This window comes from Clytia hemisphaerica, unplaced genomic scaffold, assembly GCF_902728285.1.
Source record: "Clytia hemisphaerica strain Z4C2 unplaced genomic scaffold, Clytia hemisphaerica genome assembly, whole genome shotgun sequence".
Lineage (NCBI taxonomy): Eukaryota > Metazoa > Cnidaria > Hydrozoa > Leptothecata > Clytiidae > Clytia > Clytia hemisphaerica.
The window spans coordinates 524339-537545 of NW_027104039.1; the positions used below are offsets into that span (position 1 = coordinate 524339).

At 35.8% G+C, this 13207-nt stretch overlaps 1 protein-coding gene and 1 long non-coding RNA gene across 2 annotated transcripts in view; one reads left to right on the forward strand and one right to left on the reverse strand.

Moving 5' to 3' along the window:
• LOC136811748 (uncharacterized) overlaps positions 1–13207 on the reverse strand; it is a 53447-nt gene that overhangs the window by 30722 nt on the left and 9518 nt on the right. The window contains exons 6-9 of the mRNA XM_067068367.1: positions 7906–8052; positions 7423–7548; positions 6067–6189; positions 4730–4858 (exon numbers count right to left, since the gene is read on the reverse strand). Coding sequence (XP_066924468.1) covers positions 4730–4858; positions 6067–6189; positions 7423–7548; positions 7906–8052 — 525 coding nt within the window. The remainder of the gene's footprint in view (positions 1–4729; positions 4859–6066; positions 6190–7422; positions 7549–7905; positions 8053–13207) is intronic.
• LOC136811789 (uncharacterized) lies at positions 1972–4028 on the forward strand. Its single transcript, XR_010847272.1, has 3 exons — positions 1972–2125; positions 2884–2932; positions 3104–4028. It is a non-coding gene; the product is annotated as an uncharacterized lncRNA (long non-coding RNA).

Genomic DNA, 13207 nt, shown 5'->3' on the forward strand with positions numbered 1-13207 from the left:
TCTTTTCTAGTTTGTTTTCGACGTATTCTACGGTGTGCAAGGCTGGATCATTAGAGAGTTTAGTTTTTAACTCTGTAAGCTCTTGTTTCTGGGATTCGACAATTTCAAGAAGATGTTGTTCTGTTGTTTTCAGTTTCTTGATCGTTTTTTCGTTTTCTTTGATAGTTTCCTTGAGTTTCGCTAATTCTGCGGCGGTTTTTAGTGACGGTTGTGTTGCAGCAGAGGTAACGAGATTCGCAAGGTCTTTAGAAACTGTAACGCAGTTTGGACAGACGTATTTACAGCTGGTTCTTCTGTCATCTTTAAAGCATTGTAGCATATATGGTGGTAATCTAGTACAAAGAAAATGTACTAGTCTGTTGCACTTTGAACATGCCAAACTGTCTTGATTACGATCGTCTACACATGAGGCGGTGGTGCAAAGAGGATTTGGATTTGGAGTTATCTTATTTATAAAGGCAATTCTTTGTTAAAAGTGTTAAAGAATCTAAAACATAACTTTAATGTTCAGATACTAAAATCAATTTTCCGACTATGGTCAGAGCCCTTAAGTACTTGTCATTGATCGATAAGAGATATACCATACTTAAGTCAGTCTTTTTGACCTGGATGTTCTACTTTTGAAAAATTGGTAGATTTTTCCCTGTACGTTTATTTTAACTCTGATTTCTCGCCCGTACGTTTATTTCAACCCGTACATTTAGTAATTCCAATTTTATCTCCCCCCTGTACGTTTAAATTTTGGTCTGTACGTTTATTAGGCACCCGAGAGTAGCATTGCTTGGGAGTAAATGGCAATATACAGGTAAAAGGCTCTAAATATGAAATAATCTAATCTAATCTAAATATCTTAGCTTCAGTTGCCTAATTCCATGATAGCAATATTCTTACGATATTCTTAATTTTTGGGCATTTTCATCATGGACAATATCTTATAAAGTTTATTCTTAGAACAAGCAACATGCTGAATGGACCTACCTAATGATTAACATCAGATGAAAATAAGAAAAAAGTGACAATAATTGTACAAAAATTCAGAATGGAAAAATAAAGCTTGTGTGTTGAATAATGTAAAATGGTATAAAAGGAATTTCCCAAAATATGAAAATCACTTAAACCATTCAGGCCCAAAAAACCTTTTAAGCTGCTTTTGGCCCAAATTTGCCCAAAAAAATTTTCCTTAAAAATCTGGCTCCGTCACATTTTGGGCATTGTCATTTTGCATCATTGTGCAAAAAATCAGAAAAAAATTATGAGTCAACATTGAGAAAAGCTTCTTATTTGGTTAAAGGGAATTTCCCAAAAATACGAAAATCCGTCTTTTAAGGCGAATAAGAATTTTCCAGGAAAAAATACTTCAGCCATTCTTTAGAGAATCTTGCCCTCCATCTTTGGGTATAACGTAGCTAGGATTTCGATAACCGCTCTGAATTGATGGGGGATTAAATTTTCTCTCAAGAACTCTTTTGAAAACTGTATCAAAAAATATCAACAAGGGTTTTAAATTAAGAAATAGTATTGTCAGGAATTCCGACAACGGCTGTCAAGTGGTAGAGAATTTGTAATTTTTTTCTATAGAAGTTTCAGCTTGTTTACTTTGATAAAAAGTGAATAGAAATGTCAGTAAATGTCATGCAAGTAAATCAATGTACAAAAAAAAGGAAACAAGACGACTTGAAGTCGGAAATTTCAATAAATATTTGCAAAAAGTTTGCTAAAATGCCAGCTTTGCCGATTCTATTTTATTTATAAAAGCTGAATTATGCTTCAGGCGCCTTTGCTTGGTTCTTCAATTAAAACATATGAATAATTAAGGAAAATTCCGTCAAACATAAATTAAGGAATGAATAAATTAAAATTCTTAGTGAATTCAATTTCGGTTAGTTCAAAATAAATTATTATAAATTATTAACAATTTCGGTTAGTTCAAAATAAATCATTAAATATTTTGAACTAAAAAAAAGGGAGAAAAAAAGTAGCATAGTAACATAAACAATATCATCGTTCAAGCGCCCTAAGTTAAACGCTTAGACATTAAACTACGTTTTCAGCAATGCATTTTTTGGTAGCATTTTGTTTTTTATTTGGAATTTCATCCACAGTTACACAGAGATGTAAAAGACAGGTTTGTATCATATAATTTTCAGAATGTTTTTCAAACGGCACAGGATTTGCTTTCTTTATTAGAACAAAAACCTTCAGAGCTTTAGCGTGTCGGATGAAAATTTCACCATCTGGCTGGCACACATAAGGCACTATTGTGAGACAATATTTTCACGATGTTGTGCCTTTCCCAGCCAAATCATGCATAATGGTTGTGTGGAAATACGCATTAATAATGCTTCTTCTTTCATTTATTTGACATTTTTGAGTTTTGTTTTTAAAAATATTTCTCAGATAACCCAGATGCCACACAACGTTGTTTCAACGTCAATTTAATGTTCACAACGTCCATTTAACCTTACATGAACGTTGAAACAACGTTTTGTGTCAGCTGGGAAGAGCTTTCCAAATTTCCATTTGGACAATAATTTCGCAAAGGAATCCAAATCCGCAAAACCCGCGAAGTTTTATTCCAGGATTTGAGAAAATGATTGCCAGTGAAAACTCTTTCCATACCGCACCAGCTATATTTATACCTTGAAATATGATATTTTTCGGTTGCAGTAGATCTATTTGAGGACCTTTTTAAAAGAAGTAGCATGCTGAAGAGAAAGCTCTTGAAACGAGCTTTCTAATGAACCGGAAAATGAACTAATTTGCTTTTGTCAAAGTCAAGATAATCCACTTCCAAGTTTGTGATTTCAAATTTTTTGATTTTTTCGGGTATTATTTATTAAAGAAGTTAACGAAAATCTTATCTTTATATTCTTTTAAATACAGGTTCCCGAGAACAGACATGGAATTCAACCAATAGTCATCACCAACAAAGGTAACAAAAAAGAATCACAAATCCTTGCTGGTACAACGCGTAAACTTATAAAGTCCATCTAACGTTTTCAATTGCAAAATTTTCAGACATTTCAGACATTTCAGTCATTTCACTACTCCAATTTCAAATGAATCAATCTAGAGCGTAAAAAATCAATTTAATCTATTTTAGCTGAAGCTGTTCAACAAAGTAATCTCAAAAAGACATTACCCGTTTTATCACCGGAGTGGGAGGTCGAATTGAACCTGACAATACATGCAAATCATGTAAACACTGGAATACAAGACGGGCATTGGTGTTCAGTACTCCATATGACAATAGGAGATGAACTAGGCTCTCATGGCGATCGTACACCGGCAATATATCATTATAAGGTTGATGGGAAAATATGGCTTTTTTCATCTGTAGGGAATGATTTCGATCATAGCTTCAATCGTCTTATCGAGTTCAATAGCCAGTACTATATAAAGATCAGCCAAAGATATAAAAACGGAGGTGTTTACGAGTATTCGATTGAAATAAATGGAGAAAAGGTTCACGCTGTTGATAATCTAAAAGCACGACAATTTTACGGAGTCAAAGTTTACCTTGGAGACCCATGGAACGCACCGTGTGTTGCAACAATAAGCGATATGAAAATATTAAATTTCTTGTAAAGTAAGAACTGCCCCTTCTCAAGTGATAATAGCCCCTAACCTAAGTCAGAGATCACTGCACAAGAGAAATGAATATGGTATTGCTCAGGTTTTATTACAACATTAAAAGTCCGAACTGACTTCAAAGAAGTTTTGTTGCTGGCCATGGAAAACAGTGAACAATTAATCTAGCAAAGAATCTATCTGCGCAGAAAAACTTTTGTAGCAAACTTTAAAAGCTGCAGAGATGACTGGAAGCTTGTTTGTAATTAAAATAAACAATGTTCTGGTTCAGACAAGGCAAATCTAATTTATTGCTCTACGGGAAGACCTTTAGAAAAATAAAGGTCGGTTTGTAGGTCGACATAATAAAAATAAATTTCTTAAAATCTAGGGCCGGAAAATCAAGATATCAAAAAAATTTGTGACGTTTTGAAGCAGTAGACTTTTTCCTTTTCATCGATGAGTGACTTTCGTGCAATTTACATTGTGAGATATTTATCCAGTTAAAAATATCTACAAAAAATCTTATAAAGTTCATCCTCAAGCGAATTAAATATTATTATTTTCATCGATTTTTGGAAAAACAGGATCCGTCGGGCCCGTAAAACAATAAATTAATTTGATCTAGCTTTATAAAATAACCGCCACCGTCACAATAACATTGTCTAAGAAATGTCAATCAAGCGTCCCTTTTTGCATCCAACCAAACGTTACATGGACGTTAAAGCAACGAAAAAACCTCTACTCTTGACAAGAGTCCCAGTGTAGATATACCTTAAACTTGTTAAAATTTTCCTTTTTGTAAATATTGGTTCTTATTTTACGTGTTCATTTGTTAAAGTTTCTTTTTCGTTATTGAAATTGATATCAGTTAAAAAAAATTCTGTCTTTAAAATACCCCCCCTCTTATTCCATCCCCCCGCTTATTAGAATAGAATTTAGAAAATTTTCCTACCCCCTGCCTATTCGGGAGACAAGAGTAGGGTGTAAGATCTGGTTAAAATGTGAACTGAAAGTAAGCAAAACTTTTAGTTTCATCTCTTTTTTCGACTCTTTACCTATATTTTTCATCAAAAAACTTGAATAGCAAGATGCGCGAAAATTAGAGTCGCGAAAACTAGAGGGGTGAAAATTAATGGGATTAGGGAAGCAAACTCACCGACACAAAGGACTCCTTTTACATCCAGTTGGTATCCAGGCTTGCACGAACAACTATACGAACCACGTGTGTTATGACAGGACCCAAGCGTTGGGTCACATGGTTTGAACGTGGAACACTCATCTTCATCTAGAAGGAGAAATATTTAAATGTAATTTTTTTTTGTTGTGCACTATTTTAATATATAAAAAAATGAATAAAAATAAAAATAAAAAGGAAAAAAACGAATAATTATATAAATATTAGTCCCTTTTTATGTTTCATTTTTATTTTATTTAGTATTTTCAACTCTTTCTCTCCTTGAGGTCAGATCTCTGATCTTCACCATATATATATATTAATATTTTGTTTATCATGAGCGGTTTGAAGAAACCAATGACGCCCGCAAGCACACGTTTGAAAGCCGACGACATGTGTAAAAAAAAATTGCACCTTCACAGTACGATGAAACTCATATTCCTACATTGAATTTTTTTTTAATTTTAACTTTCTATTTTTTACTCCTGGAAAGGACGCTGTGAGCAAAACGGATTGCCCAGAAGTGGGTGAACGATAAGGGAAACCAGTGTATTAAGTTTTGGCATTTGTATATTGGCTAACCACTCCTATTCAAATAATTTTGGGGATAAAATATTTCCCATATTTGACAATAATTATAATGTATAGGATGGCCGCCTGCAACCATGCTCGCAAGCCTTGAAGGGAGGGAGGGAGGTAAAAAAATAATTTTCTCTGTCTTCACTGTAAGATGAGCTTCTTTGTGAATGGAAGATCAGTGCTCGAAGTCATAGCTCTAAACCACCTATAGATTCTAACGAAAGGAGCAAATACGACGGGGCGTACTATGGGCGGACGGCCTACCAAAGCCACTCTAGCTAGATACGCTAAAGGGCGTGGCGTCGTAACAAAATAAAAGTTAAACTAAAACTTAACCTCTTAAATTACCATTTAACTTTCTATCTTTTACTACTGGAAAGGACGCTGTGAGCAGAACGGATTGCCCAGAAGTGGGTGAACGATAAGGGAAACCAGTGTATTAAGTTTTGGCATTCGTTTATTGGCTAGCCACTCCTAAACAAATAATTTTTGGGATAAAATATTTCCCAACCGAAGGTATCCCCTGAATTCTTTTTTAAACTTTCACCCCTTTGTGAGTTGGGTGTGATTCGGCACACCCTTAAATCTCCCACATGTCGTAGACAATTTTGTCTCCCGGCCAATAACGAATGAGTTTATAGTTTTTATATATATTCTTCTTCACTTTTTGGGTTTGTAGAAAAATAATTTCTCTTAATTTTCAAATATATGTTCTTTAGAAACGTGTCAGCCAAACTTACCAATACAGCTTCGTTTGTCAGCATCAAGTTTAAAGCCCTTTCTACATTGACAAGAATAAGCACCAGGTTTATTATGGCATATTTGCTCGCATCCGCCATTTGCATATTTGCATTCGTCAATGTCTATAAGTGTACGAAGAGTGAAATTTGGAAATTTAAAAATCCAAAGCAAACATATCTTTGTACAGTAATACATAAGGGAACTTATTTTAGCGGGAACTAATTTTGGCGAATTCGGCGTATTTAGACAAAATTCGCCAAAATTAGTTCCCGCCAAAATTAAATATTTTGCTCACTCGCCAAAATAAGTTCTTGCCAAAATTAATTTTTTGGGTATTTTGCCTAAATAACTTCTTCAGTTAAAAAAAAAAGCTTCAAATAAGGCAAAATATAGAACAGATTTATGCTGTCATCCGCCAATATTAGTTCCCGCAAAAATTTAAAAAATTCATCAATCACCAAAATAAGTTCTCGCAAAAATCAAAAATTTTCACAATTTTTGCCGCTCATCAAAATTAGTTCCCGCCAAAATAAGTTCCCTTAAGGTAAATGCACTTTAAAATTATACAATGTCCTACGCTCGGTGTATAGTCAGTTAAAGTTATCAATTTTGAGTCAGAAGTTCAGTAAAAATTTAGATTCTTTTAAAATGTATGGAACGAAATGAAATTCTTTAAGACTTTGGTTCTACGGTAGACTCTCACCTAGTTCGAGCTTGTATTTGAATTTGTAAAATGCTAAATTGAGATTTTATATTTAACCGAAGTCACTTGCTTTAAAGAAATTCCCATAGAATACTTTCAAATTCGATTCTCTCTTGAATTTGACCAATACATTTCACTCTTGAATTAAGGAGAGCTTTCACATAGTATCACTTCTTATTTTGACATTCAGAGAGAAAGTAAAAAAAACAACCCCTTCTCATAAACCCACTGAAACACCTTCCCACTGGAAAAAATACCCAAAATATCGTCTCCAGTGTAAAATTATAATTCCAATTTTCGTCCCCGCTATAAATAGTCTAGCAAGCTAGACGACTAATTCAGACATAGTAGAAATAAAGCAAAAAGTAATGGAAGGAACAATTTTAGTTTAAACAAACTAAATCCCGTAACAATAATCGTATTATCATATAACGCCTATACTACTGTATTACACGCATTATAAACGACTCCAGTCTACGCTATAAATAATCAAATAAAAAAATCTTCACTCAAAAATATGAACTTTCTCATTTTCTCAACAATGGAAATCAAATCAAGCTTTGGTCCGTAATTTTTACCCCCACTGACTGAGAAAATCTTACCGGGTCTGTGAGAAGGGATAGTTAAAAAAGTATAAATAATGTAAATTTACCCAGGCATGTTTTTCCATCTAGTGGGTTCAACGTATAGCCATTTTTACAGCCACACGAATATTTTCCATGGTTATTGTAACAGTAATGTTGGCAACCATGTGTATTTGTTGAACATTCGTTTTGATCTACGGATGAAAAGAAACTGTCAACATTAACCTTTTTTCTTGTTCTCTGATCAGATTGAAAAAGTTAAAAGCCTAAAACTGTTCTTAAAATGTTCTCATTTTCACCATTTGTTGAGTATTTTTTGCAATTTCCAAAGAGATTGGGTGTTTAGAGTCTGCAAACCCTTAAATGTTCTTAACTTGTTCTTAGTATTTTTGCCTTCGAAGCCCTATATGTTCTTATGTAGTTCTTATAAGTATTGGCCTATATTTGCTGCCAGAAAGAGATTGCGAGCGTCTTGTAATGGTAAGCAAAGATATCAATAGTCTCATTTAGAATGAAGAAATGTCCTTCTTAAGAATTCAATGACTACATACCGACACAGAGATGTTTTCCTGACAGTTTGTATCCTTTGGAACACGTGCAGTGGTATGAACCAATCGAATCGTGACACGTGGCAACACACGATGATGAAGGATTCGAACATTGGCAAAGTGATTGTGATATACTACATTCGTTCACATCTATTGGAGTTTGAAAAAAGAGGCTTGTGAATTATTAGATAGCTGTTACAGTCAACTCTTGCTAATCCGAACTTCTATTATTCAAAACTTTCCAGAATTCGAATTAATTATCATTCCCCTTCAAGGAAAAACCTGAGTAAGACGCTTTCTATAAATCTATAATTCGAACAAAATTAGATTACCTCTTTGAGTTACCCCGAATTAGAGAGTAAACTGTATTTGATATTCGTAGAGCGGGGATCATTCTAAACGATATCTCTAAATCAATATAAAGTGGAGAGGACCAGGAAGGTTTCAATATATTTATAAACTAGTGCAAATTCGGTCAGTAGTCAACAATAAAAGAATTTTATCTGGTTTTCTCACAAAATTTCAAGCAAATTGAAGGCTTGACCCAGAATCAGTTAATTTGAGCTTGTCAAATATTTAAGAATTGTATACTATCACTGTACTATCAAAATTCCCTAGATAAAACAGAAACGGACGCTTTTTTAACGTCAAAAGAAAGTGATCGAAAAATTATTAGTTTTTTGCTGTTTAAGTCGCGAAAAAAAAGATAATCATCGCAGTTTTACATCAAGAAGACTCTCGAACAGATTTTGCATCTTCTGGTGTATTTTCCATCCTAAACGTCAACAGGAAATGGAAAAAATGAACATTTTACTCCTGATTCTTTTGTTTACATTGACTGACTCGTGTACTGCTCAACAACAACAACGAAAGTACGTACAACTTACATCAAAAAGAACTTTCTACTCAGCTCCAATTACGTATTATTCAAACCATTGCTGTTCTAATAGACTGCTACTGTGCGGAGATGTCGAAATTAACCCAGGACCCGTCCTTTGCACTTCATGCAACAAGACAGTAAGAATCAACTCCAAGCGACTCGAATGTATAACATGCAAAGAACAGCTCCACCTCAAATGCGCAAGCGCGCACATACGTATAGAAAACTCCCGCATACCGTATCAATGGACCTGTCATACGTGCACATTGGTCATCCAACCGTTCTTCAACATTCGAAACTTTGAAGATCTGGACGCCTCTGCCGACCATATTCCTAACGACTTTGTCAGTCCATCAGTTGCTCTGCTGAACCAGCACCGTAAACATCTATCCGTAGCCCATCTCAACACCCAATCTATGGCATCTACCTTTACCGAATTCGAATCATACGTCTCAGAGCACCAATTCGACATCATCACAATGTCCGAGACCTGGTTGAAAGACAACAAGAACCTTTTATCGCACCTTGAAATAGATGGCTACGAAAAAGACTTTCGAAACCGAGATGCTAAACGTGGCGGTGGTGTCGGATACTACATCAAAACAGACATCAAACACAAAGCCCGTAAAGATATTGAATCCTTTGACACAACTATCGAACACCAGTGGATTGAATTGACTGGCAAGAACCGTCTCTCGAATGTCTTGATTGGCATTGTGTATCAGCCAAGCAGTAAACAAAATGAAAAACTTGAGTGGCTCAACAAATTCGAATCACTTGTTTCCCAAGCCGCAATTGTTCATCATGGTCCAATAATAATTACAGGTGACTTTAACATCGATTTACTTGTACCGTCACCAGCAAACGAAGCTTACCAGAACATACTGGGAACGCTCAATCTCAAACAACTTATAGCCCAACCAACACGAAATTCCAAAACTCTAATCGACCATGTTATCACAAACATTGACACCAAACTTATAGCGAGCGATGTTGTTTTATGTGACGAAATCTCAGACCACGATTCACCTTTTTGTATCCTCAAAATCAACAAACCTCGATATGAACCGCGGCACAAATACATTAGAGACGAACGAACTTTAGTACTCGCAGACTATATCAATGATTTTCAACAGCTACCATTAAACATTGTGTATGCTTTCGATAACACCTCAGACAAAGTCAATGCACTTAATAAACTTATCACGGAGTGCATCGATCGTCACGCACCTGTACGTAAGATCAAACTGACCCGTCCTTCGTCCCCATGGATGAAAGATCTTGATGTCCGAGATTTACAACGGCAGAAAAATGAACTACGGCTAAATTTGAAAAATAACCGCAACAACAACTTGACCAACTAAGAACGTGAGGAACAACCTCAAATCGACCATCCGAGGAGCGAAAAAGAAATTTCTTAAGAACCTCCTAGCTAACAAATCCTCAGCCGAAACATGGAAAGTCATCAACAAATTACTACATCCCAGACAAAAACGCATGGACGTTGATCCAGACGAAATTAACAAGTTTTTCAACTCAACTGCCATGAGGACAACAGGAAGAAATGCAGGAGACCTCTCAAAATCGTTCATTGAAGAACTACCCGAACATCCAGACAGCTTCCATCTCCGTCCTGCTACGTACGATGAAGTTTCGAGAGCTATCCAGAAACTTAGATCAGATTGTTCCACCGGACCCGACAACATCCCTTCAAAATTCATCAAGCCAGTATCCCAATATCTCACATCACCTCTAACCGATATCATCAATAACTGTATCCAATCATCGACCTTCCCAGAAGAATGGAAAACTAGTCGAATTTGCCCAGTTCCCAAAGTCACCGACCCCCAATCCTTGACAGACTACAGACCAATCAGCATCTTGCCAATCTTGTCAAAAGTCTTTGAAAGAATTATCCTCCAACAATTAACCGAGCACATCGAAGAAAAATCGATTTACCTCGAGAGTCAATCTGGTTTCAGAAAATCGCATTCAACTATAACCGTCCTACTCAAGCTGAAAAACGATATTAAAGTTGCAATGAGCAGAAGCGAAGTAACGCTATCTGTATTTGCCGATTTCTCAAAGGCTTTTGACACCGTTGACTATCGAACTTTAATAAAACAACTTAGTAACCTTGGCTTCTCTCGAAAGTACTTTATTTGATTAGAGATTATCTATCAGAACGCAAACAATACGCCCAAATCGACGATAAATCATCGAGCAAATTAGACGTACAGTTTGGCGTTCCACAGGGGAGTATACTTGGCCCGATCTTGTTCAACTTGTATGTGACCACTATAAACACCAACGGTCCGAGCACATACCTGCTATATGCCGATGATACTACGCTACTCCGACACACAAAGATCCAAGAACTGCAGAGCGCCATCGAATCGGTCCAAAATGAAATAGACAACATCAACCTTTGGTCTGAGCAAAACAATCTTTGTCTAAACACAAAAAAGACAAAAATGACAATCTTTTCGACCAGACAACTTGCACAACGCCATTCCCTCGCGGAACTCGTCACGGTTATCAAAAGCGCTGGACAGGATATTGAACAGGTCAAAAATTTCAAAATTCTCGGTGTTAGATTTAATGAGCATCTAGACTGGACTGAACATGTCAACCATACCATGAGATCTTGTTTTGCCACGTTACGCGCTTAAAACGATTCAAGAACACCGCATCATGGCAGCAGCGCAAGATGCTTATGGAGTCACTGGTTCTCAGTAAACTGACATATGGCATCGCTTTACTATCCGATGCTACAAAAGCCCAGATTGAGCGTCTTCAGAAAGTCCAGAACGCCGCCGCTGGCTTCGTGCTCAAACGTTATGCCAGAACCAGCGACGTAATCGATCTCGAATGGTTACCAGTTTCTGAGATGGTTGATCTAACAATCGCCAAGATTGCCCATAGCGCTCTCCACAACCCCAGCTGGCCGTCATACCTCAAACTCAATAGACAACCGGATCCAGACAGAGAGCTCCGAAATGGTAATTTGGTCGCACATGACATTGAGGACACATCTCGTCTAACTGGCACCTTTGCACATGAGGCCGCAAAATGCTTCAACAACTTGCCTGTTGATAACACGTTTTTTTTTTTATTAGAACACCTAAAATTTGGCTGAGCCTGGATGTGCTTATTTTTTTAGCAATTTTCAGCCTAAAATGTTCTTAAATGCGTTCTTAATTTTTCAGACTAATCTAATCGACAATATGATACAACATAAAGAGCATAAATTTGGCAAAATTTGGACAATATTTGACTCGTTTTGAAGGTCCACCCTAAATTCGGTTAAACTGCTTAAAAGAGAGAAAATTGTAGTTTCTTGACATTTTTTTCCAAACTGAGGCTGGGGCATGTTCTTAAGATGTTCTTATTTTTCGACGAATTCGCCTATATGTTCTATAAACTAGGTCTAATAAAAAAAAAAACTGGTATCAAACAAGTGACAAAAAAGAAAGCTTTGCTGATAAATGCTGGAATTTTTATTTTGATAGGGCGCTAGCCAAATCTCTAAGCTAATTCAATCCAACCTCGAGTCACAAACTTAATCAACACAGTTGATCTAGTATCTGATACTTACGTGTAGTCTTTAGCATTGCAGCCTAGTCTATTTTCTAAGGTCATTTATTTTCAATCACTTGCTATTATTTGGACTCACTCTTCTTGTTTTTCTAGCCCACCAGCGATTCTAGCGTTCCCCTTTTGAATATATTTAGCTTATGTTAATATTTATTTTATTTATCTAAAACATTGTTCTAGCATTTTATATTCCTAAATGAGACCGAACCTATATTTTTTTACCGCAGCCATTCCATAATTTTGCCATCACAATATCTATATACTATTGCATCTAATATACTTTTGGAGATCAAGAAATAATGATGAAAAAAAAAGATAAAAAAAAGAAAAAAAAAGAAAGAAATGAACATAGAATAAACCAGCTGCGCTGGAAGGTCAGCCCAATAAGCTTAAAAAGATTAGAAGGAAGTACAATCAAGAAACCTAATTCGATGTTAAAGCCAAGAGGTTAAAAAGCTCATTTTGGTTGAACTTCAGACAAAAAAAAAGTTTAACACAAAGTTGAATCTGTCCAAGCAGACAGAGATGTGATCGGATGATTTCATCCTTGGAATTTCACATAAATCTTTTCGGGAGAATGTCTTAAAACCTGCTCTTTATTCTCTGAGAAGTATCCGAGGCGGCCGCTTTATAATATGTTCACTGCGACTTTCGTCCACTTTTGTTCATTTTTGGCATTTTTATGTTGATTTATTTATTTTTCTCCAGTCAAGACCGCCCTTCGTTTATGAAAATTTGAAAGATTTTGTGTTTTCCATCCTAAAAATTGTCCAAAATAATAAAAAATCGACCCTATCAGATACACATCTTGAAAATTAGTAAATTTGG